General features: G+C 39.4%; 2 protein-coding genes across 3 annotated transcripts in view; one reads left to right on the top strand and one right to left on the bottom strand.

Moving 5' to 3' along the window:
- The window catches only part of BBOF1 (basal body orientation factor 1), a 37,404-nt gene extending 31,505 nt beyond the window's left edge, over positions 1–5,899 (top strand). Inside the window, exon 12 of the mRNA XM_036431558.2 lies at positions 5,781–5,899. Coding sequence (XP_036287451.1) covers positions 5,781–5,792 — 12 coding nt within the window. The 3' untranslated portion in view covers positions 5,793–5,899. The remainder of the gene's footprint in view (positions 1–5,780) is intronic.
- Positions 1,157–26,565, bottom strand: ALDH6A1 (aldehyde dehydrogenase 6 family member A1). 2 transcript variants are annotated; one of them, XM_036431569.2, is made up of 12 exons: positions 26,401–26,565; positions 15,826–15,882; positions 14,215–14,289; positions 13,889–14,050; positions 13,584–13,662; positions 12,871–13,173; positions 11,090–11,211; positions 8,503–8,692; positions 8,118–8,299; positions 6,281–6,460; positions 5,916–6,014; positions 1,157–2,833 (listed from the first exon to the last, which is right to left on the bottom strand). In XM_036431569.2, exons 1-12 carry the CDS (start codon positions 26,548–26,550, stop codon positions 2,729–2,731), a joined length of 1,704 nt encoding a protein of 567 aa, XP_036287462.1. In that variant the 5' UTR covers positions 26,551–26,565; the 3' UTR covers positions 1,157–2,728. The 2 variants fall into 2 exon arrangements, with proteins under 2 accessions (XP_036287462.1, XP_036287472.1); XM_036431579.2 differs by lacking the exon at positions 26,401–26,565 and adding an exon at positions 18,912–19,003.
- Positions 26,566–26,574: the final 9 nt, after the last annotated feature.

Raw genomic sequence — 26,574 nt, 5'->3', positions numbered from 1 at the left:
TTCCACTTGGAATTTAGAGAGTATGATCTTTTATTTAATCCAGCCTCTAGTTGTTGGATTGGATTAAATGTCACTACCAGTTGCCAGCTATGATAAGAGATAAAACAAGGGACATTCTATAAATTTCTACTGCCTCATCTTTAGGAAGGCAAATCTAAATAAAACAAAATAAATCAGGAAGACCCAGTACTGTCATAAATGTATTTTATTAAAATTCTAGTCACCTTAAGTCAGTGATTTTCAGCTAGTGTGCCACAAGAATTTTTTAAAAATATATATTTTATTGATTTTTTTACAGAGAGGAAGGGAGAGAGCGAGCTAGAAACGTCGAGAGAGAAACATCGACCAGCTGCCTCTTGCACACCCCCTACCGGGGATGTGCCCGCAACCAATGTACATGCCCCTGACCGGAATTGAACCTGGGACCTTTAAGTCTGCAGACTGATGCTCTACCACTGAGCCAAACCGGTTTCGGCAAGGATTTTTAAAATATGCAAAATCTGACTAGTCAGGAGCACTGACCTCTTTTCCCTTATATTGCCAAATAATGACAACAGCCAACACAAAATAGCCGTTTGGTGTGAATGCTCCCCCCTTTTTTTAAAATTAAATCTTTATTGTTGAAAGTATTACATTTGTTCCATTTCCCCCATTTCCCAATTGATCCCTCTAGCACGCCTGCTTGCCTTTACCTCCACTTCCAAGTCCTAGGCCTTCACCACCCTATTGTCTGTATCCATGGATTATGCATATATGCGTGCAAGTTCTTTGGTTGATCATTTCCCACCCACCCACACTTCCCTGTCTTCCCTCTGAGATTTCACAGTCTGTTCTATGCTTCTGTGTCCCTGGATCCATTTGTTCATCAGTTTATTTTATTCATTAGATTCTAAATGAGTGAGATCATGTGATACTTGTCTTTCTCTGATTGGCTTATTTCACTTAGCATAATACTCTCCAGGTCCCTCCATGCTGTCTCAAAGGCTAATGCTCTGTCTTGAACCATCAATATATAGGTCATATAATAGGGTTGCACTTTATTGGTCATGTTGCATAATAAGGCTGCATCTGATTAGTTCTGGGTACCAAAAAATCCTTATTTACAGTATATGCACCTTTTTTTTTTGGGTAGGTAATTACTATTACTATTTTTAAAAAATAAATCCAAATTATACCAATTTTTTGTCAACTTGGCAAAAAATATAATAAATTCTTAGTAATTAGTTTATGTGTACCATGAAATGAAAAAGGTTGAAAATCACTGCCTTAAGTGACTGAAGATTTTGATATTCTATCAGTAGGTGGTAGTAATAAGCCTAAATTATGTAGAGTGCACAAACATTTTCAAGGTTTTTCACTATCCTTAATTCACTGAGTAACTCCTATGGAGTAGGTCAGCATTATCCATATCACTAAAGAGAAATAGAAAAATAAATGACCTATGTCATCTGAGTTCACTGGGTGAAAACTGCATCAGAAAGACAGGATTTAATTGGATGTAGAACAAAAAAGCAGAAGTTATTTTGATTAGCATATCAATATCTATTTGACTTAAAGCTTAGCTACATCAAAGAAACAAAAAGCATAAAGACAAGTTGAATTAACCATAGCAAAAGAATCTGTCAAAGAATTTTTTAAATTTCAAACATGGTTTTATTGATTTTGAAAAAAGAAAGGGGGAAAGAGAGGGAGAGAGAGGAAGGGAGGGAGGGAGAGAAGAAGGAAAAGAGAGAAAGAAACATCATTTTGCTACCTCCTGTACACTTCCCAACCAGCAATTGAACCCACAATCTGGATATGTGCCCTGAACAGGAAATCAAACCAACCACCTTTTGGTGCACAGGATAATGCTCCAACAAACTGAGCTGCATCAGGCAGGGCAAAGCATTTATTTTTTTACTACTTTATGTTATGAAAAGCTTTAAAATGTCTTAGATCCTAGTCAGTTGTTCTATATTAAGGGTTGTTTTATTTAAAAATATAATCAGGCTAGACTTGCTTAAGGCAAACTCCCCTTGATAACTGGGCCTAGAAACAAATGGACAAAAAACCTATTGGCATTTGAGTTAATAACTGAATTGTTAATTAATGATTGTTGAAGCAAACGCTAAAATTTAACATTTGGCACACACAACAAAATGGCGCTTTATCCAATGCATACTGAGGTATCCTTGAGAAAGAAGCAGGACAGAGGTGATGACAGAATTTAGTGGTCAAGAATCACTAGAACAAAGTGGCATTCAGCAAAAAGAATCAAACAATTGTCACAACCGTTGGATAAGTAGAAATGGACTATATCTTGTGTAGTATGGGATGAGAGGCTCAGGAAAGCCTGGCAGTGGGGTATCCCCCACTGGCAATTATGTAGGGCTGTGTCTGAAGGTCAACCAAAGGGTGAATTATGGAAGATCTTATTTACAAACACTAATCTTCCCTTCAAGTCATGATAATTTTTAGAAAACAGCTCTAAGCTCTCGTTCGAGATAAATTTCACAGTTAACAACAGTTACCTCAAAAAGAGAAGTATGAAGAGTAAGTAAAAATCCGGCTTCAGATTTACACCAGGAGTCTCCCTATAGCAATTGTGCAGAGGCTAATGGCTCTGAGAAAGATTTTAGTTACAAGGTATTCCATTCTCAGGGACCTGATCTGAGCAAAGTTGGCAAATGAAGGTAGTCAAGAATAAAGGGAGAGGACTCAGGATGGACTGAGTCTGGAACAACTCATTCTAACGGCCCATGGTTGGCATGACCACAGCAGGTGAGGAAAGAGTAGCATCTTCTTCTTTCCACTGAGAAGTGATGGTCTTTAGCTGAGTGTAGAATTGGATGCCCTAAAGAGAACAAGAGAAGAAATAGAGAAAGAAAGAATTAGCATATATTTGGGGGAGATTTCATGATTCCTCTTTTAATCAACGTTTGAATGAGGTGCTGCAAAGAACTACCCACTCTCCTACTTGAGGAATAGGTACAACTAAAATCCAATATATTGTTCATGTAAATTTTTCTAAAACATTTAGCATAATACTTGGCACATAGTAAACATTCAAACCTTAGTTATCATTATGCTGAAACTGGCCAATGTAATCTGTTAAATTTGTAGATCATTCTGTTTCTAGAGCTGAATATCATGTGCTTTGATGTCTAAAGGCATGGCTCAAATTCTGCCTCTACTCCTTGTTGACTGCTGTTTAACCTTGGGCCTTATCTGTGACATAATGTTCACCTCACAGCAATGTGTGAGGGGAAAATTAAATGGCATTCAAATCTCTCCTCATGAAGAAGAGAAAGGAGTGAAAGAATGAAATCTATATTAGGCATTTCTGACAACTGTCAGTGATGAACAGCTATACTGAAGCAGTAAAACCCACAATATCTTATAAATCTAAAGTAAAATGTCTGATATACACATTCATTTCTAAATAATCAATAACATGTAAGGCAAAAAAGTTCAGCATATTTAAGTCTTTATATCTACATGGTTTATTTTGTAAGTACAGGATTGAGCAAAAGAGAATAGACTAGGGAAATCCAAGACCAAATTAATAGAAAGCTAAAAAGATATTATTGGAAAAAAAACACTAGTTTGATTAAAATACTCTTCTAGAATTACTTGACGAAATCAGGGCCATGTTAATATATTGAAAACAACTTGAGAGATTATTATATACTTTCAACATAAGATACAACTAAAGTTTCTATTTTATTATGTAAGAACTAGAGGCCTGGTGCACAAATTCATGCATATTGAGAGGAAATTAATTAGAAGAAATATTTTAGAGGCCAGAGAGGGACCGCAAGAGGTTGGCTCCAGGTGATGTCTGGCCAGGCCCGCTCAGTCCCAATCGGCTGGACCCCAGCAGCAAGCTAACCTACCAGTTGGAGTGTCTGCCCTCAGTAGTCAGTGCATGTCACAGCAACTGGTCAAGTGGTCCACTGAATGGTCGACCGATCAGTTGGACACTTAGCATATTAGGTGCATATATATACATATACATATACATATACATATACATATACATATACATATACATATACATATACATATATATATTTGAGGTCTGGTGCATAAATTTGTGCACTAGTGGGGTCCAGTAAGTTCACCCTAATGGGGGCCGATCAGGCTGGCCGGGGCAATGGGTTGTGGTTGTTCCGGTTGTTCTGCCATTCGGTAGCTGGGCTTTTATTATATAGGACTAGAAGCCCAGTGCACAAAAATTTGTGTACTCAGGGGTTCCCTCAGCCCGGCCTGCGCCCTCTAGTAGTCTGGGAACCGTTGGGGGATTTCCATCTTCTGGCTTAGGCCTGCTCCCCGGGTGATTGGGCTTAAGCTGGCAGTCAGACATCCCTCTGGCAGCCAGGGAGTCCTTGGGGGATGTCCGACTGATGGCTTGTCCCTAGGGAGCGGACTTAAGCCATCAGTTGGACATCCTTAGTGCTATTGAGGAGGTGGGAGAGGCTCTTGCCACTACTGCTGCACTTGCAGCCATCAATCCAGCTTGTGGCTGAGCAGAGCTCCCCCTGTGGGAGCGCACTGACCATCAGGGGGCAGTTCCTGCATTGGGCGTCTGCCCCTTGGTGGTCAGTGCACGTCATAGCGACCTGTCATTCTGGTAGTTCTGTTGTTAGAGTCAATTTGCATATTACCCTTTTAATATATAGGATGACACTTTTTTAAATGCAAATTAGCAATTTAATTACCTGAGGATTTTAGGCTTCAAACTCTATGAGGTTAGTCTTTTCCTCCTTAAGAAATTTTTGTTAATAGTATAAACTGGGTAAACTGGGTTAGTTTTATAAAAGCTGTCATTTTTGTCACAAACTATATAATAAGCCTCCAAATAATCAAATTTTTTCTTAGCCAGTTAGCCACACTGTTATATTCTGCTATGTAAGTCCACTGTTAATTTTTTTTATTAACCTATAAAAAAAGATCTGTATAGAAAAAAATTTAATTTATCATTAAATATTCCAGAATGGCTGAATTTCTGTAGGACTATAAAGAACTTTCACTAACCCATTTGTTCAACATATGTTTGGGCACCTGCTTTGTGCCAGGTGCTGCAGATAAGTAAATAACTAAAGGGTAATGTGGGCTTCTTAACGTAGCTTAAGGATTCTTACAGGACTTGTCCCTGCCTGTCTCTCTAACCTCATCTCTTACCCCACTGTCTTACTCATTCACTCCCTGTGCTCCAGCCCATTTCTCCTGTTTGAATATGCCATGACTGTTTCTGCCTTAGGAAATATGCACCTCCTGAAGAATGTGATAACAGTGGTAACTTAATCCTCATAACCTCATAAAATATAGGTATTGTTATTTTCATTTTACAAATGAAGAAACCTGAGGCAAAGAGAAGGTATCCTCCAAGGTCACACAGTTAATAACTGGCCAAGCTGGGGTTTGAACCTAGGCAATTTGGTTCCAGATCTGTTTTTTTTTTCTTCGTGTTTTTTTTCAGTGCTGTATTTATAGTGCCTAGAATAGTGCTTGGTACAAAGAAGGTGCTCAATGAAATTTTTTGTAAGTCAATAACCATTACAGGAAGAAATATGTGGAGTGGTGGGAGCACATGAGGGCATACTCAAATGAGCACTGAGGAAAGGGCTGATGGTGGTCAAGTGGTTTTCTGGAGGAATCCATTCTTTAAATGAAGACATGACAGGTGATTAAGTTAGAAGAAAATGAGGAGGCAGAGGAAAGGGCATATACAAGTATAAAGGCTTGGACTTTCTTATGCTTTTTCCCTAAAACTTTGTTCTCTTTCAAATCTTTTGTAGGGGACTAAATGACAAGCAGTGATGAACAAAATATGACCTCACAGAAGCTGCTGGCAGACCCTTCCTTGCAGAATCCTTGTTCCTGAATATGTAAAAGTTTATTAGAGGAAAAGACATTTAAAGAAATTTTGTTACCTGTTTGCCATAGAAATTGGTGTCTCCCCTGAAGGAAGACCGAGAGCCAGTGAATGAGAACATTGGTAAAGGCACTGGAATGGGGACATTCACACCCACCTAAAGCAGAACAAATCCACGTCAGATATGAAGAAAACGACTCAAACAAAGGAACTCTCCATTTAGAAGCATAAATGTGTGGCATTAGAATCACTAAGTTTAAATATCCACCTTCCACCCTATATCCATCTCACTGAACTTTTATTCCTGAGGAAGAAAATGAGGTATTGTGGGAGATCAGAGCGGTAGCAACTGATCACTGTTTACCATCTCCCCAGCAAACAGTAAGTGGCTATAAGAATCTCCTAAAAATTCTTTTCACAAACCTGTCCAACATCCACCAAGTGGGAATATTTCCTAGCAGTGGCTCCATTGGTGGTGAAGATGGCAGTTCCATTTCCATATGGGTTATCATTTACAATCTTGATGGCTTCATCCAAAGTATCTGTCTCCAGAACCACAAGAACTGGACCAAAAATCTCCTCTTTGTAACAAGTCATATTTGGCTGCCAGGAGTGATGCATCCAGAAAAGAAGTCAGTATTTTATGCTTATTTGTTAATTTAGAGCCCACTGTTTACACAGACAGCTTTCATGTTAGTAGTCACTTTTCATTTTAAAGCACTTATTTTTTTTTAAAGTGCTTTCTTGCTGTGTTCCATCTTCCAAGCTACCAATCTTATCAATAACTTGAAATTCCTATTAAGTACAATTACAATCCTTTCCTTTAAGCATTGTATTTTTAGGTCCCATGACCCATCACTAGCTTCCTCTTTTATACTTGTATAAACTATTTATACAATTATTATATTACTGAAAACTTACATGAACATTCATTTTTTAAGTAAATCAAATATATATTTAAAATACCATAGGAGATTTCTTTCTGTTTAAAGAAACCCTGTACGAAGTTTTCTATAACATAAACAATCCATTCTCATTCATTCCTTTGTTTCCCAAATGAGTCTGCACATTTATATTTTTATCAGGTCACATTAAACATTAAAAACATTCTTTACCACTGTAGTTAGTCAGCTGTGTTTATTGTTTATAAATGGATATTTTCTTCCATGGTTCTTTGACAAGAGATTTCATAATTTTACTACACTTACATTCAACTTAATTATTCAGGATTATAGTAGGATTGGTGGGGACATATGTATTTCAAAAAAAGCCTCCTAACCTCAAATTAGCATTAATTTTAGCTGAAAAACATGTAGAGTTTTGATAAATAAACACTTTTATTTGATAATAAAAATTATCTTCCTTTTGTCACTTTCTGGTAAAGATGCAGCTAAATTTAGGGCACAAAGTACTCAATAAATACTGGTGGCTGATATAGCTGCAATAGCTATAAGGTAGGAGTAAGAAGGAATGGGAAAAAATTTAACACTAAACAAATAAGTAACAAGTATAAGATAGGGATTGACAAAATATGGCCATTGGGCCAAATATGGCGTGCTGCCTGTTTTTGTACAGCCAACAAGCTAAGAGTAATTTTTGTTGTTATTATTAATCCTCACCCAAGGATATTTTTCCATTCATTTTTAGAGAGTGTGGAAAGGAAGGGAGTGGAGGGGAAGAGAAACATTGATGTGAGAGAGACACATTGATAGGTTGCCTCCTGCATGTATCTTGGATGGACCTGCAGCCCAGGTACCTGCAGGAATGGGAATTGAACCCATGACCCTTTGGTGCTCAGGCTGATGCTCTAACCACTTACCACATCAGCCATGGCTCTATATTTTTTAAATGGTTGAAAAAACCCAATTATGACATATAAAATTATTTGAAATTAAAATTTCATTGTCCATAAATAAAATTTTACTAGAACACAGATTTACAATGATAATGGTTGTTTCATACTAATATGTCAAGAGTTGAGTAGTTGTGACAGACATTGCATATCTCTGCAATGCCAAAAATATTTACTATCCAGCCCTTTATGGAAAGTTTGCTGACTACTGGTAGAGTTGAAAGAGATTAGGAGTGAGAAGGGAGATTTATTCAGACTCTAGATAAAATAACTGAATAATTCTGGCATGAAATGAAGTCTCTAGTCATTAATTGTACTTTATTTATAAGTTAGAGGGATGAGCTTCCATAGCCTCTAAAGTGCCTTCAGCTCCCATATATGGGAAACAAATAATCCAGAGCTGCTTACCTTGACATTTGAGATGATGGTTGGTCCAACAAAGTTGCCATTTTCATAGCCTTTGACTTTAATGTTCCGACCATCAAGAAGGATGGAGGCCCCCTCCTTTGTTCCACTATCAATCAGATTACAGACTCGCTCTTTGGCCTGAGGCGTGATCAGAGGGCCAAGATCAGCTCCAGGCTGGTCTCCTATAAACAACACAGAAGTGTTAAAGGTCTTCATTAACATAACTTATGACTGCCAACTAAAGATTAATCCAAAGAGGTACAGTATGAAGAGAGGCAATGGTAAAAACGGATATGATTGCCCCCATTGGCCAAAGCCAATGTTAAACCAAGATCTCGGTGCCACAGATGCAAAGTCTAAAAGAATGAGGCAGATAACAGATTACCTGCATTGACTCTCAGGTTTTTGGCACGCTCCACCAGCTCTGGCAGCCACTTCTTAGCTTCTCCCACAAGGATGGCTGTTGAAAGAGCCATGCAGCGCTGACCAGCAGCTCCAAATGCTGCCCCAACCAGCTGGTTAAGTGTATTTTCCTTATTGGCATCTGGCATGACTACCCCATGGTTCTTGGCTCCCTAAGGAAATACAGAAAGCACATGAATCTTCCTTGACAAAATTATGCTAAAAATCATATAATAAATCTCTGAGATCAATAAAATATATATATTTATATATCCTGTACATATATATTTTTTAAAAAGGTAATTAAAGTCACTTAGAATAAACCTAATCACAATATTCATCATTAAAGGAAAGCTATTCAGGATTTCTATACGAAAGCTATATGAGATTTCAAATGAAAACTTAAGGTAAGGACTAGAGAATTTATCCTTTGCAGCTTTGAGGATAGATTCATTATTTTGATACTGCTAAAGTCTTGGTAACATTGGGCAAATCTCCAGATTACCCTTCCCCCCCTTTTTTTTTCAGTTGATAAGCTGATACATCTTTATTTAGATTTAAAAAAGAAGAAGAATCCCAATCATCACATTTAAGTCAAACTGATAGGCTAACACTGCATCCAGGAACCAGTGAGAACTACTTTCTCTTTCCTGTTAGAAAGGAAAGAATTTGTTGTCTGCTGGGGTTTCCAGTTACGTGAATAGCAGAGTAAACAACTGCCAGTAAGAATGCCAGTAGCCAGCCGAAACCGGTTTGGCTCAGTGGATAGAGCTTAGGCCTGCGGACTAAAAGGTCCCGGGTTCGATTCTGGTCCAGGGCATGTACCTTAGTTGTGGGCACATCCCCGGTAGGGGGTGTGCAAGAGGCAGCTGATAGATGATTCTCTCTCATCGATGTTTCTAACTCTCTATCCCTCTCTCTTTCTCTCTGTGAAAAATCAATAAAATATATTTTAAAAAAAAGAAAAAAAGAAAGAAAAAAGAATGCCAGTAGCCAGATGAAGCAAAATAGGAAGCAGCCCTCTCCTAATAAACAAGTTCTGGAAAGAGGTTCCCAGACTGGCTTGCTTCTAGATACACAAGCCTCATGAATTTCTATGAAGGATACCATCTGGTCATTTCCAAATGTTTTCAGATATAGTTATAATTGATTACATGGAAAATACCATGCCAGCTACTTAATTTTATTCCATTACACACGGTATACTGTGAACTGGGAGGAACTTAAATCAAACTGGCCAAAATACACTTGGCCATGAAAATAAGTAAGTATTATGAAGTTTCCAAACCTGTGCTCGAGTGGCTATTCTTTATGCAACATTAGTCAAAAAGTGAGAAAGTAGCAATTGGACTTTATATTTAGTATTAAGTATTTGACAAGGAACTAGTGAGCGAACAGCAAAACTATGCAATCAAGTAAACCACACATCTCGTATAGGGCTATGGGGCTCTTCTCAGCCTTAAATAGTCTGAACTCTTAGGGAAGAAGATATTTGGACATTAGTAGTAGTTAGGATACGCCTTAAAAGAAGGAAAAGGTAAAAGGGCTAGAAAAGCGTGGTATGAAGAAAGAAACAGGGCCAAAACCAGGCTTAAGGAGTTATAAGTAAATTGCCCACGGAGCTGAGACGTGGTGATACCCTGTTTCCCCGAAAATAAGACAGTGTCTTATATTAATTTTTGCTCCCAAAGATGCGCTAGGTCTTATTTTCAGGAGATGTCTTATTTTTCCATGAAGGAGAATATGGTACACATTTATTGTTAAATGAAAATAAAGGAAATTTATTACCTGTATACGGTATGGTAGTACGGTAGTTGTCAACACAAACCAGACAAACTGTGAATCCTACACTATCAAGAATTTACTCATTTATTCAATGACAATCATGTCATCATCTTCTGGAACATCATCATAACAATCCAATTCCTGAATTTCCTGGTGAATTTCTTGTGACTCCTGGGGGGGGCCTTATTTTTGGGGGGATGCCTTATATTTCACTCAGAAGGAAACCTGTAAGCAGGTCTTATTTTCGGAGGATGTCTTATTTTCAGGGAAACACGGTACTAAAGCCCAAAGAATATGAATAACATTTCCAGGGAAAAATGTGCCCCTGGGCACCCAAATTTGTTGTATAAGATAAAAGGTAATTAGAGTTGCTGGGCCGGTGTGGGCTCAGTGTGGGCTCAATCTCCAGTGAGGAGTGTGCAGGAGGCAGCTGATCTATGATTCTCTCTCACCATTGATGCTTCTATCTCTCTCTCCCTCTCCCTTCTTCTCTGAAATCAATAAAATATATATATTTAGTATGACAAGGAACTAGTGAGAGAACAGCAAAACTATGCAATCAAGTAATTAAAGTCACTTAGAATAAACCTCATCACAATATTCATCATTAAAGGAAAGCTATTCAGGATGAAATGGGAATAAGGAAACATCTGGTTCTGGCCCTGTTTCTTCCTCCATACCATTGGCGTTAGAGTGGGAAGAGGGGCCCCTCTGCTGCAGGGCTGTTTCTAGGTAAACTTAATACATATAACAAAGTTTGAAAGAAAAAAGGAATAAAAAGTCACCATATTGGCTTGAACTCTCTTGCCATGTTTTGACCCTCTCTCGAAGATGTACTCTCCTGCCTGGTTGGATCCCACAAAGCTGATTGCTTTGATATCCGGATGATCACAAATAAAGTTCACAGCTTTAAGAGGAAAATAAATAATCACCATAAAGGAACAAATGGCTGTATGTTTCTCAACATAACAAATTTCCTCTTTCCCCACTGCTATGAGGGAGAAATTTTCATACTTTTTGTGTTTTAATTCTATATTCCATTTTGAAGTTCTCTCTTTCTTTGTCCTCATAATTCTTTAAACTATAAAGTTATTTAGCATCTTCCCTTTCATTATTTTTCTCATTTGCTATTCCAGAATTTCCACTTCTAACTCTGAAACCTACAACTCCTATTTTTTCTTGAAAATGACAGCCCTTCAGAGCATCTGAGATCTTGCTTCTTGGCATTGTCCCCAGTTTGGGCTCAAACACACTCTTATAAAATTCACCAAAATAACAGCCCTTCAATGCTCAACACTTCCGTTCTTTAAGAATATAATATTTCTTCAACTGTTATACATAACAGAACTCTCAGATACTGTTGTGCCCTTATGTGAGAGACGATATAGCATAGTGCACTCATGTGCTGCTTAACTACGGGAGAAAAATTCTGAGAAATTCATCATTAAGCAATTTTGTCATTGTGCAAACATCCTAGCATGCACTTACACAAACCTAGATGGTATAGCCTGTTGTTCATAGGCTACAAACCTGTACAGCATGCTTCTATATTAAAATATGAGATTAAATTAAACACGAGAAAATAATGCAATCAACAGGTGCAGTAAACGTGAGATGTATAAGGCTGCTGCCAGCATAATACGACATATTATTTTTCAGCAAACTTAATTTTTAAATAGAAAGAATACACTCTAAAATACCAGAGAATAGCAGAGTAAGTACACAAATCAGTTATATAGTCATTTATTATCATTAAGTAATATGTATTGTACATCATTGCATATGCTATATTTTTCTATACCAGCATCACCACAAACGTGTGAGTAATGCATTGCACTACAATGTTACTATGACTACAATGTCACTAGGTGATATGAATTTTTCAACTCTATAATCTTTTTGGACCACTGTTGTATATGCAGTCTGTTGTTGATCAAAACATCGTTATGCACCACAGGACTATATTTAAAAGTAAAAACCAGGTTCAGCCTTCCTGGATATATACATCTTGGCTCTGATAGGTTTTAGCAGTGTGACTTTGGGCAAATTACTTAATTTCATTATGCCTCAATTTTCTTACCTGTAAAATGGAAAAATGGCATCTATCTAAATGTGTCCTTACAAAGATTAAATGAAATAATCTATGAAAGATACTAGGAACAGTGCCTGAAACACAGAAGCACTTTTTAAGTAGTAGCTATTTTATATGAATTAGAATTCTTTAGTCTCTCTGAGGTCTGTAAAATGAGTCTCTGAATTAAAAATCATCATAAATTATCTCAATATTAAAGTGAAAACTTTTTCTTTAATCTTATCTGTGTCTTGCGCTAATCCACATTTCTTTGTCCCAGTGTATTTTGTAGGGCAAGAAGCACTGCTACTCCCTAGTTAGTTAGTTACCTTAGCACACAGGCAGCAAAATAGTTAACAAATATTACCTTCAAACAGGGAGGTAACTTAGTAAATCCCTTCATCCCTAGGTTCCTCATTCTAGAACACCCATCACCACTCAACACCTTGATATTTGGGAAGCCAGATTAAGTGCCATGTACTGAAAGGCAGTTACCTTCATGTTGTCCATGGATGATGTTCAGTGTTCCATCAGGGGCACCAGAGTCCTGGAGCAACTTAGCAAGAAGCATAGTTGCTCCAGGGACTCGCTCTGATGGTTTCATTAGGAAGGTATTTCCACACACCATGGCCATGGGAAACATCCAAAGGGGGATCATGGCAGGAAAATTGAATGGAGCAATGCCTGCACACACGCCCAGAGGCAGACGGTAGGAATAAAGGTCCATGTCTTTGGTGATGGATGGCATGGTCTCTCCCAGCAGGAGGGATGTCACGCTACAGGCATGCTCAACCACCTCTGCAACAGAGAAGAAGCAGTCAGGCCAGCAGCTGTCCACATGGTACACTACTTGGCTTTGTCATGCTCCGGTAAGCCCCGAGGGCAGGGAGTGGCTCAGGCCAATGACAGGGAACAAACATTGACTTGACCTTCCATGAGAGAAGGGCTTGTGCAAAATGAGATTCTCTAAATGGGAAAAAGACAGTGAAATGTACATATCTACTGGAAGATCAGTTAAGTAAAACACAAAATGAAGTAAGCCAATTTCATAGATTGCTGTGAAATTTTCACAAGTATTAAAAAACATGGGATAACAAAATCAACATAAAGGAAGAAGCAATCCCTCATTAAGGGATCTTTGCCTCCCATTTTCCTTTGCTCCTTTCCCAAATGTCCCTGAAGCTCCCCATGAGGGACACCCTGCTTACGAAGGCCTCGAAACACATCTCCTTCAGCATCGGCTAGGGTCTTCCCTTGTTCCAGAGTGATTAACCTGGCAATTTCTTTCTGGAGAGAAAACACACAAATAGAAACCAATGTAAGGATGTGTCTCCTTTTAGTTCTCAGGTAGCAAAGGAAAGACAAAACTGGGAGAAATAATATGAGAAAGAGAACCATGATCTACGTCTTTCTGGACTGGACAGTGAGGGAGTGCAGCTAAAAGGGCCTCTGAGGATGTGACAAGTCTGCTGTAGACAACAGTTTGGAAAACGGTGTCATTCAGATTTCTTACCAAGTTTTCTTTAATAAGTTGTTGATAGCGAAGCAGAACCTGCTGACGGCTTAATACTGAAGTGTCTGCCCATGCGGGAAAAGAACGTTTGCAGGAGGCAACAGCAGCATCCATTTCAGCCTTGGTGGCCTGAGGGACCCGACCAATGACCTCATTGGTGGCCTGATGGGAAAAAGCAGCACATCATCCTTTGCCCCTGCCTCACCTTCTTCATTTTTCATGGCTACAAAGGCAACACTATGTGCTTCACCCTAGACACCCAAGTCCCCACTTTCCCACCATGTTCCCAGAATTTGAGGCTAGTCAGTTTAAGCAGCTTTGCTTACTGGGTTGTGGATGTCGATCCATTTGTCACTTTTGGATTCAACAAATTTCCCATCAATGAAGAGTTTTACAGTTGGCTGGAAAAACAACAATAACACACACAAAATGCTATATTAGTTAATTGTTTTACTTTTCTCTCACTATCACAAAGAGGAAGGAATTTGGCCTGATAAGGAATCTACTGCTCTCTAGAAATGTTGCCATTTGCAAAGCAATACACAATAAACTTGTTTATAGTGTTTGTTAAGATGTGGCAGAGTTTCTGAAAACTGGGACCTCTCTGGAAATGGGAAATTCCCCAGTAATCACACAGTGGAACTTCCTGAGTAAACACATGTCACTGTAAAGCTTACACTAAAAAAGGAGCAGACTGTGTGTTAACAAAGATTAGCTATTGTGACTTTTTGGTCCAGCTGATGTTCTGTTACATTAGCATGATAATGTCTTATCTTTATGATCAAAATATATGTATATTTTTAATCCTCACTCAAGGATATTTTTCCATTGATCATTTAGAGAGAGTGGAAGAGGGAAAGACTGAGAGGAACATTGGTGTAAGAAAAACACATCAATTGGCTGCCTCCTGCATGCTCCCTGACCAGGGCTGGGAGGTGCCTGGGCTGGGGAGGAGCCTGCAACCAAGGTAAGTACTCTTGACTGGAATTGAACCCAGGACCTTTTGGTCCACAGGCCGACCTCTATCCACTGAACCAAACCAGCTAGAGTGATGATCAAAATATTTTTTAAATGTATTAATCTATGATTTTTTTCTTCTTCTGAGATGTTTACTTTTGTTAAATTTTCATAAGGGTCTGTGGACCAAAATAGGTGAAGAGTGACTGTGCTACAGTGTGTGCATGCTTTATATAGAAAGTATTTTGAGCACCAGTCCTATTTATTAGATTTTAGGTATAACATATCGCTGACAGACACAAAGTCTGTAAAAACAACTCTAAAGGTTGTCAAGAAGTACAAATCACCTGGTAGGATCAACTAAACTTCTAGAAACCATGAAAATGTTTGTATCTTTTAACACAGTTATCTTATTTCAGAAGAGAAATAACTTAAAAGAAGTAAAAACAAACTGTAAATAAATGCTTATAAAACAATATTGAAAAACTGAAGCAATCTAAATGTTATATGGGGAAAATATGAGTTAATTCAGATTATGTAGGAATATAACACAGCCATTAAAATCTTAACATAATAGACATATTAAATAAGAAAACCAAGACAGATGCCGAAACTGGTTTGGCTCAGTGGATAGAGCGTTGGTCTGCGGACTGAAAGGTCCCAGGTTCAATTCCGGTCAAGGGCATGTGCCTTGGTTGAGGGCACATCCCCAGTAGTGGGTGTGCAAGAGGCAGCTAATTGATGATTCTCTCTCATCAATGTTTCTAATTATTTATTCCCTCTCTTCCTCTTTGTAAAAAATCAATAAAAATATATTTAAATATATTTTAAATATATTAAAAAAAAGAAAAAGAAAACCAAGACAGAAAGTTTCACATACACTGATCACAGTTATATAAAGAAGATAAATTTTGAGGAATACCCAAAAATTATACTGAATTCCTTCTCAGAAGTCAACTTTTCATGCCAAATAAACTCACCGCTGAAGAAGAGAAGGAGGATGCTGAATACCAAGTGGAGATCACCTTGGAAGAAACCTGTGAGGTTAAAAGAATTATTTTTATAAATGAGAGCAGGAAATTACTAAAAATGTAGTAAATGGCTACTATATGTTTAATATTATACTACCATGTTTCCCCGAAAATAAGACATCCTCCGAAAATAAGACCTAGTGCATGGAAAGATAAGACATCCCCTGAAAATAAGACCTAGCGCAACTTTGGGAGAAAAAATTAATATAAGACACTGTCTTATTTTCAGGGAAACGGTAGTATTATGGATATATAAAAAAAGGATTTGATGTTTGTTGTTCTCAAGGGTCATATAAATTTGAGAAGACATGAGACTGAGATACAGCTAGTTGAGAAAACAAAAAGCTATAATGATTGTGTCCTCAATTTCTGGACAGTATTGATTTTTAAGAAAAGATTTTTGCCCACCCAGGTTGCTCAGTCAGTTAAGCATTGTCCCTGGGCACATACCTAGGTAGCGAGTTCAATCCCTGGTGGCAGGCAACCAATTGATGTTTCTTTTGCACATCGATGTCTGTCTCTTTCTATTTCCCTTTCTCTCTCTAAAACCAATTAAAAATATTTTTCTTTCATTAGTCCATATTTTCCTAATTTTTGGCTTGGAAAATGTAGTCACCCTAAATCAAACAATATGAAAACACTTAGCATGGTATCCAACACAATAGGTGTTGAATGTAAGACAGTATATAACCAAGTATCAAATATAATATGCCCATACAAATTCTTAAACACAAATGTTCAGAGCAACTTTATTTATAATAGCCCAAAACTTAGAAATATACCAAATGTCTACCATTGGATGGGTGAGTAGAGGAACTAATGTGATATATCCATATATTGGACTATTACACAGCAATAAAAAAGGATGAAACAACATGAATAATTATAGTAATTATATTGAGTAAAAGAAGTCATACATAAAAAAGAGTACATACTGGATTTCTCATTTATATAAAACTAGAAAATTCAAACTAGTCTGTAGTGTCAGAAAGTACATCAGTGGTTACCTAAAGATGATGTAGGAGGTGGAGAGTAGAGGGTAAAGGGTAACTTTTGGGGATATGGATATAATCATTATCTTGATTGTGATGTTTTCATAGGTGTATACAAATATTAAAACTTATCAAATTATTCACTTTAAATATATACAGTTTATATAAACTTTATTTCAATAAAGCTATTTTTAAAAATGCCACATGTACCTTAGAGATTATGATTAGAATACTGGGAGGGGGATCAGTTACAATAAAATAATTCTCTAAATCAAGCATGTCAAACTTGCGGCCCACAACAAATATTTTTGCGACCCAGCCAATATAATGGTATATAAGAAACACTTAAATAAAATTTCATAATTTAATTTTTATAATATCCTGTATATGTAACTAGAGGTTCGGTGCATGGATTAGTGCACACTGCAAGTAAATTAATTAGAAGGTGTTAGGCGGGTTGGGACTGGACAAAAGGGGCTGGACACACCCTGGAGCCAACCTCCTGTGGTCCCTCCCTGGCCAGTTGCACCTGGAGCAGTGCTGGGGCTCAAAGGGCATATGCGGAGTGAGTGGGATCCCTACAGCAGGTGGGGTCCCTCGGCTTGGCCTTCGGAGATAGGGCCAAAACCAGCAGTCCAGACATTCCCTGAGGAGTCCTGGAGTGGGAGAAGCCACTCTGCAAAGTTGCTGTGGCTCAGCAGCTCCTGCATCGAGCGTCTGGCCCCTGGTGGTCAGTGCACATCATAGGTACTGACCAGATCACCCGGTAGCTTAGCCTTTTATATATATAATTAATAATGAACTACAACATTCACTAATGACTTATTACTATAATCGTGTTGCATTCATTTCCCTTATGCACCTTATTGTAGGTGCACCATTTCTCTCCACTAATACTAGCAGCAAGTATTTTAGTAGCTGACTGCCATGTCATTAGTCTTGTACTAACTTATTTGTTGTGTGCAATAGGAAATATTTTGCTTTCGGAGAACAAGAAAATAGGTTTATTTATATTGTGCTTATTAATTTGTGCAGTTATTCAGTGTCTGGTAGGTTAATGTTCAAAAAAATATTAATTTTTATTAAAATGTTCTATTATTTTATCTTAATGATTACCAATTTATATCAGCCCTTTATATTCAGCATGTCTCTATAAAAATAAACATTTCTATGAAATGTTTAAAAATCTACATTTCTATGACAATTAAAGCTTTATTTTTGGGGGGTCCACATACATAAACTTAAACCTTGTTTATTCAGCCCATATTAGCCTTTGAGTTTGACATGCTTGCTCTAAATAAATAGTTAATATACATATATGTTACAGAAGTTGATTTAATAAATATTAAAAGTCAAATCAAAGTGAGCAATATGAAATACCTGGGACTGGAATATAGTAACCTATTATCTTGTCAGGATGTTAACCAAAGGTTTAGAGCTGCATGAAGTGTAAGAATTTGTGCATCTGTAGCACTGTCCAATCCAGAAAGATCCTTTGGACCAGCAGACAAACCCAAATGCCTATTCTGCTTCTTCCTCTATTCCTCACAAAAGCTATTTCTAACCACCAGCACTTTTCTGGAGCACACCATGTCTTATTTATAGACATATTCCCAATACTAATGTGATACATAGTAGGTGTTCAATAAATACCTATTGGACAAAAGAAAGATGCACTGGGCTAGACTACCCCACTCCAGATTAGTTTAGGTGTCCCTTTTTTTGTACTCCCATAGCAGCCAATATTTCCCCTCTCAGGTTTAATTGTCTCTGTTGTAACTGCCTAATTACTTGTTACCCAAAAGATTGTAAGTTACATTAGGGTAGGCTTGTTTACTTGCTTTAAAAATATTTGTATTGCCCTAACTCGTTTGGCTCAGTGGATAAGAGCGTTAGCCCTCGGACTGAAGGATCCTGGGTTCGATTCCAATCAAGGCATGTACCTGTTGCTTTACAGAGTTACTGTGATCAAGATTGTACAGATATGAAAAATAGTTGGTGTTCAATAAATGTCATTATTATTTTATTATTATAAATACTTACTTGTTCTCACTCCTTGCTATTTAAAAACTTATCAATTCTCTTAAAACTTCCAACTCTGCTACTTCCTTTCTTACTCTCAGGAGCTGACTTTGCTTTCCTAAATTTCAGAGGAAACAGAAACCATGAGATGAGAATTTCCTACTAGCAAATCTACAAAACCGACCTGCAATTATACCTATCTTTTTTCCTTCCTCCTCTTATAACGAAGAAGGTAGCTAGCAAGCTCTGTGAGAACAAAGTGACTGGGAGACAGAGTCTGTCCTCCAGTCTAAGGCTAATCCATGCACCTTTATTGCTGCCTCTTTTAAAAAATATGTACGATACTTGTATTGCCCTAGCAGGTTTGGTTCAGTAGAGCATCAGCCTACAGACTGAAGGGTTCTGGGTTTGATTCCGGTCAAGGGCATGTACCAGTTGCAGGCTTGATAGTTGGCCCTGGTGGGGATTCATGTGGAAGGCAACCAATCAATGTGTCTCTCTCTCAGATCAATGTTTTTCTCTGTCTCTCCCCCTTCTTTCTACTATCTCTAAAAATGAATGGAAAAATATCCTTGGGTGAGGATTAACAACAAAACAAAAAATATATTTTTTAATGGATTTTTCGAGAGAGAGGAAGGGAGAGGGAGAGAAAGAAACATTGATGTAAGATCAAAACATTAATCAGCAGCCTCTTCAAAGTCAGCAATGTCCTGTAGAACCCTTTAGTGCAAGCATGTCAAACTCAAAGGCTAACACGAGCCAAATAAACAAGATTTAAGTTTATATCAGCTGCAAAAAAACAAAAACTTCAATTTTCATAGAAATGTAGGTTTATTTCTATAGAGACATGCTGAATACAAAGGACTGATATAAATTGGTAATCATTATAATAAAAGAATATTTCGATAAAAATTAATATATTTTTTTCTTGAACATTAACTTACCAAACACTGAATAACTGCACAAATAAATCTATTTTTCTTGTTCTCCGAAAGCAAAATATTTCCTGTTGCACACACCAAACAAATCAGTGCAAGACTAATGACATGGCAATTGGCTGCTAAAATGTTCGATGCTAGTATTAGTGGAAATGGTGCACTGTAGGTAAGGTGCGTAAGGGAAAGTTATGCAACACGATTATAGTAATCAGTAATAATAGTAGTTGGTTATTAATAATTATGTATACAGGATATTATAAAAATTAAGTTACAAAATTTTATTAAAACGTTACTTACATACCGCTGTATTGGCTGGGCTGCAAAAATATTGTGGGCTGCAAATTTGACATGCTTGCTTTAGTGCCTGCCACATGCCACAGGATATCCTTACCCTCTTCCAGGCACCCCATAGGAGCCTCAGATATAAGTTCCCTTAATAAACTTTATGTAATAAGGGAATTGTCAGCCTTTCTTTGTTCTCTAGGAAATTTTATATAACCCATAGTAGTCACACCCTCCTTCCTGAACCCCTTTCACTTGTCTTCTGTGACACCCTGGTATCTCTTCTTTCTCTTGGGCTATATCTCTGCCTTCTTTGCTAGTTCATTCTCCTCTGCCTGGCCACTGTGCATTGGGTCTTAGGCCATTTTTTCTTCTCATTCTGCATACTCTCCTTGAGTGATTTTATCACCTTCTGTGGCTTAAATACTTAGATCCTGGTGATGCCCAAATTTGTAGTTCCTAGCCAGTATCTTCCTCTTCGGGTAATATCCACATACCTGTCTTTGCTGTATCTCTACTTATTTCGGTACAGGTTGAAAAAAGCTGAATTCATCTTCTTCCCACCAACCTTTCTGCTTCCTATAGTCCACCTTGCAATGAATGGGACTACTTACTATTCACCTAGCTGCCCAAACGGAAACCTGAATGTCATCCCAACTCCTCCTCTTCTTTTCACAGTGAATAAAATAAGTCCAGGCAATTTGTTCTCCCAGAAATCTTTGAATACACCCCTTTTCCTTTGCCCTTCCTGCCATCACCCATACCATCACCGTCTCTAACCTGGATTTCAATCTTAAATCTTGTAAACCTAGTTCCCATCCCGTAACCAGAGGGTCTTTGTAAAACACAAATCTGGTTAGATCACCCTTTTGTTTAAAACCTTCCAATGGCTTCCCTCTGCCCTTGGGAATAAGACTAATCTTGATGTTGCTGAGAAGTCTCTACATAGTATCTTTACTTCTCTAGTTTTATAGATTCCGCTGTGCTCTGTTCCTGCCATTTGAAACATGTTTTGAGCTCTCTTTGTTCTTGCACAGGCTGTTGCTTCTTGCATGAAATTTCTTCATTCCCTTTGCTTGACTCATTCTTACTTTCTTTTCTACTTAGCCATCACTTTGGATCAGTTTTTAGGTTTGCGAGTAGGACGTTTTCACATAATGGTTTCTGTTTCCTCTGAAGTAGAAGAAACAAGGTTAACTTCTGAGAGTGAGAGAAGTAGCAGACTTGGAAGTTTTCTTTTCAAATGTTTTTATTGATTTTGAGAGAGAGAGGCAGGGAGAGGGAGCAAGAAATCTCGATTGGCTGTCTCCAGCATGCCCCCTACCGGGGATTGAACCTGCATGAGCCCTGATTAGGAGTGGAGCCAGCAACTTTTCCATGCATGGAATGACAGCCAACCAACTGAGCCATACTGGCCAGGGCATTACTTAGAAGTTTTTTGTTTTGTTTTTTAATATATTTTATTGATTTTACACAGAGAGGAATTGAGAGGGACAGAGAGTTAGAAACATCGATGAGAGCGAAACATCGACCAGCTGCCTCTTGCACACCCCCCACTGGGGATGTGCCCAGAACCAAGATACATGCCCTTGACCGGAATCGGACCTGGGACCTTTCAGTCCGCAGGCTGACCTTCTATCCACTGAGCCAAACAGGTTCCGGCTACTTAGAAGTTTTTGAGTCTTAATCTCAGGTCTAGGCTAAGTACCTAATTGTAGAGTTCATAAAACACCTGAATTCCTTTATTTCTCATGTCGTATTATGGAATAATATCTTAATTATTAAGTCTCTCTCCCCTTAGATCACTAGATTGTGTCCTCTGCCCCTTGCACTGTTCTGGAATAGAATGAGCGCTCAATGATATTTTGCATAATGAAAGAATGAGTATACACCAAGCAAACACTTGATACTAATTTTGTTTCATGTATACTCTCTTATAGGGCAGAAAATGCATGGGTCAGCCAACCTTAACATTCTAGGTGACTTACTTTTATTTTTTCTCTCTTGCACACAGCCTCCCTGTTGTGAAGAAGGCATACAAGGCATTGCATTTGGTGTAATAAATCACATAGCCCTGGCTGGTTTAGCTCCGTGGATAAAGCATTGCTCTGCGAACTGAAGGATTGACTCCGATCAGGGGCATATGCCTGGGTTGATGGCTCGGTCCCCAGCAGTTGGGGAGAGGAGAGAAGGAGGGGAAGGAGGGGGGAGGGAGACAGCCAATTGATGATTCTCTCTCATTCTTGATATTTCTGTCTCTCTCTCCCTCTCCCTTCCTCTCTGAACTCAATATATTAAAAAACACACACACACACATACACACACAGCCCTAACCAGTTTGGCTCAGTGGATAGAGTTGGCCTGCAGACTGAGAGGTCCAGGGTTTGATTCTGGTCAAGGGCATGTACCCTGGTTGAGGGCACATCCCCAGTGGGAGGTGTACGGGTGACAGCTGATCAATGTTTCTCTCTCATCGATATGTCTGGCTCTCTATCCCTCTCCCTTCCTCTCTGTAAAGAATCAATAATATATATATAAAAAAAAAACCTCACCTACACACATAAAAAAAAAATTACATAATTTTTGACAGGTTAGATCTCCTATAGTTTCTTCATTTCCTGAGAAACAATCATTAGCACTGTTGCTGAAGAAACTACCTTAAGTCCAGTCACACCAAATTTCTTGTTCTTTGTTTATTTTTTACTTGATATTTGCTTTACCAGGAACTCCCTTCTCCCCTTGGCTAAAGGCCTGCTAGTCTTGCAAGTCTCAAGCCCAGAGCCAACTCATTTTGGGAACTTTTCTTGAACTGCACAGGTTCAAGAACTCTTTCCATAAGTTCCTGTAGTACTCTGTGCACTCCTATTATTTAGCAGCTATTGTTGCATTACAACAGGTAAGCTTTCAGTATTTTATTTATCTCTCCTTTCCCAAAGCCTGGGGAGAGTGCCTGACACAGGAAAATGTGCCAAGACTTAAGTCCTGAATTTAGTTACTAGTTGGGAAACCTTGGATGACTTTAGCCATAAGTGTCAGGTAACTTACTTCGTTATATTCATTAATCTTCACAAACATTCTCTTCCCCCTTCCCCCCAATTTTTAAAAACTAGAAATGGTGGAGTTGGGATAGAATCTCAGTATAATTGTGAAGCTTGTGTTTTTTTTAAAAAATCCTCACCTTAGGATATGTTTTTATTGATCTTTTTATAGAGAGATGAATGAATTGAAAAAAAGAGGGAAAACATGGATGAGGGAGAGAAACACCAATCAGTTGCCTCTGGCATGGGCCCTGACCGGGGATGGAACCCACAACCTAGCACTGTGCCCTGACTGGAATCAAATCCGCAACCAACTGAGACACCCAGTTAAGGCTGTGCTTTTTATACCACATCATTAAGGCAAATCACTGAGGTCTTTAAGACTGGTTTTCTGAATGGGATTCATAATACCACAAGAAGCAGAAGTTCTAAATTTTACTAACAACAATAACAGAGATGTTAAGAAAATATGTACTTAAATAACTGAAAATATGAACTCTCTCTTTTACATGTCAGTTTAATAGTCCTCTAATTTTTTTTTAATCCTCACATGAGGCTATTTTTCCATTGATTTTTGGAGTGGAAGAGAGCAGGAAAGACAGAGAGAAATATAGATGTGAGAGAAATACATTGACTGGTTGCCTCTTGCATGAGCCCCAAACAGGACTTGGCTGGGGAGGAGCCTGTAACCGAGGTACATGCCCTTGACTGGAATCAACCTGGGACCCTTAAGTCCACAGGCCAGTGCTCTATCCACTGAGCCAAACTGGCTAGGGCTGTAGTCCTCTAATGTTCATGACTGCCGGAATCTAGGCTGCTCTTTATCAAAGTTTCATGTTACAGTAAATACTAGTTAGCTAAGGACTACTATTTCTGTTCTAAACGCAGAAGTTTCTACAAATGAATAAGGAAATAATGTATTTCCAAAATAAAGTACATGGGGAGGGAGGTTCCTCACCTTGATGCAAAAGACAAAATATACTACCTGTTAGGTCTAGGCTGGGGGGAAGCCCAGAGCCTGATACAAGCATCTGCAAGGTGGATGGTGACAAAGATAGCTGGCTAGCTGGCGCCTTCCTAGGGCCTTCCTAGACCCCTGGCCCAAGGCAGGAATTCCACACCTCTCATGCCCTCCACCCTCCTCTCCCTGAACAGCTGTATAAAAGAAGTACTACCTATACCGCCTTTTGGTGCGAACTTCCCTGGCCCAGGGGAGCGCAGATTAAAACCTCCTCCCTTTTTTAAAAAAAAAATATATTTTATTGATTTTGTACAGAGAGGAAGGGAGAGAGATAGAGAGTTAGAAACATCGATGAGAGAGAGTCATCGATCAGCTGCCTCTTGCATACCCCCTACTGGGGATATGCCCGCAACCAAGGTACATGCCCTTGACCAGAATCAAACCCGGGACCTTTCTGTCCCCAAGCTGACGCTCTATCCATTGAGCCAAACCGATTTTGGCAAGACCTCCTCCCCTTTAATCGCCTGGGTTCCGTGTCTTGCTTCTGCGTCGCTAACCTCTCAGCTAGGACCTTACAGTACCCTGTTAAGAATCTTTCTCTATTTTTTTTTTAAATCCTCACCCATGGACATTTTTTCCATTGATTTCTAGAGAAAATGGAAAGGAGGGAGGAGGGGGAAAGAGAAAGAGAGAGAGAGAGAGAGAGAGAGAGAGAGAGAGAGAGAGAGAGAGAGAGAGAGAGAAACAATGACGAGAGAGACACATCGATTGGTTGTGCCCTTTACGGGGAATCGAACTCGAAACCCTTCAGTCCCAGGGCTGAAGCTCTAATCACTGAGCAGCTGTTTAGGGCTAAGAGTCTCTTCTTAATGATTCATTGTGATTGCAGGGAGGAGAAGGAGGCAAAGGAAAAAAGTAAATTTCATAAAAGATTTCAAGGAGAACTGGAAAACACAGGATGGAAATTTCCCCTTCCTACTACTGAAAAAGGATACTAGAAAAAAACACACAAAAAAACAAAAAACAACAACACTTGGATCACAGTAAAAATATACAAGTGAAGCTAGGTCATCTGACAAACCCTCCCAATCCATTCTCCACAATTTCCCATTAAATAGCATACTGAAACGTAAACCTTTGCTGACTCTGCTAAGCATCTTAAAAATGATTAAGTTTCTGCAGTAGGATTCACTAAAAAGTGGTAAATACCAATATTATGTAAAAGGCCAGTAATATAAAGGAACAAATCCCCAGACTGGAGGTGATGAGTAAGAGAGGGGGCAAAGTTGTCTGCAGTAAATCTTGCCTCATATTCTAAGCCCTTGCTAAGCTATGAACAAGAAGGGAAAGGCTATGAAGAGAGTTGGAGGTCACAGGCCTCAGGCATGAGTTCCTGTAGCTCTAGGCTGGCTTCCTAGGACCACGTCCCTCCTACCCTTCCCCCCCAAACCCCAGTCCCACTACATGGGCAATGCTGAGGGTGCACTGGGCCCCTAAAAACTGACTTAGGAGCAGGAACTTGGAACTTACACTTCGAGTGTTCCTTAGCTCCCGTTTTCCCTCACCTGTTTCAGAGATGTTTAGTCCTTTGCACGTGCTTGGGACAAACAGTAGCATAAATGTGTTCTTATTTACCGCCAATAGGAACACTGTAACTCTGCTGAATAGTTTTTAACAAAGTCTTGGCAAGCAAGGGGACGGCCCAGGGCTATGGAAAAGCAAATGGCCACAGCTGGGGAAAACAGCAAATGGCTGCTTTGGGGGGAAACCTAGTAAGGTGTACACTTCAGAAGCAGATTCAAAGTTCACCCACTGACCCTCGCCCCTCAGTGCCTCCTCCTCCCACCCCCTGGAGCTCGGATTGTAGACAGGGAAGCAGGGTGGGGGAAGGAAACAATCTGGACGCTCCAGGCAGGTGAAAATGCTTTTTAAAAAAAGGTGACCAGAGGGGAGTTTCCTGGGAGCGAGGTGGCAGGTACAGAGGTGAAGCGGAACGAATGTGAGAGGTGAGTGCAAGAGAGTGTGACAGCAGCAATGGGGCACGGCTGGAGGAGGAGAGCGGGCCAGAGCCGCACCAGGGGAGGCTCAAACGTGCAAGAGTGGGAGGGGCAGGAGCGATCGTCTGGGGCTGGATCCTACCAGGACGGACCCGTAGTGCGGGGGTAGGGGGACAGGGTCGGACAGGTCTTGTGGGAACAGCAGGGTCGGCCAGGACGGGGCTGACTCAGGGAGCGGACGGAAATGACCCAACTCCTAGCTTCACGACCCGCGGTCCGCCCACCCTCACTCGCCTGCAGGATCCGAGCCCGCACAGCCGCCGCCGCCACTACAGCCGCCATGGTTCCCGGAGCCTCTACTCCCCGTGCCTCCCCTAGCAGACCTGCAGCTGCCAGACTTCGCCCTTCATCCTGCCGCGCCTCTTCATTGGTGGAGAGGACCATTCTCCTCGGCCAATCACACGCCCC

This window comes from Pipistrellus kuhlii, unplaced genomic scaffold, assembly GCF_014108245.1.
Source record: "Pipistrellus kuhlii isolate mPipKuh1 unplaced genomic scaffold, mPipKuh1.p scaffold_m20_p_1, whole genome shotgun sequence".
NCBI classification, from domain to species: Eukaryota; Metazoa; Chordata; class Mammalia; order Chiroptera; family Vespertilionidae; genus Pipistrellus; species Pipistrellus kuhlii.
This window is presented reverse-complemented; position numbering and strand designations above follow the sequence as displayed.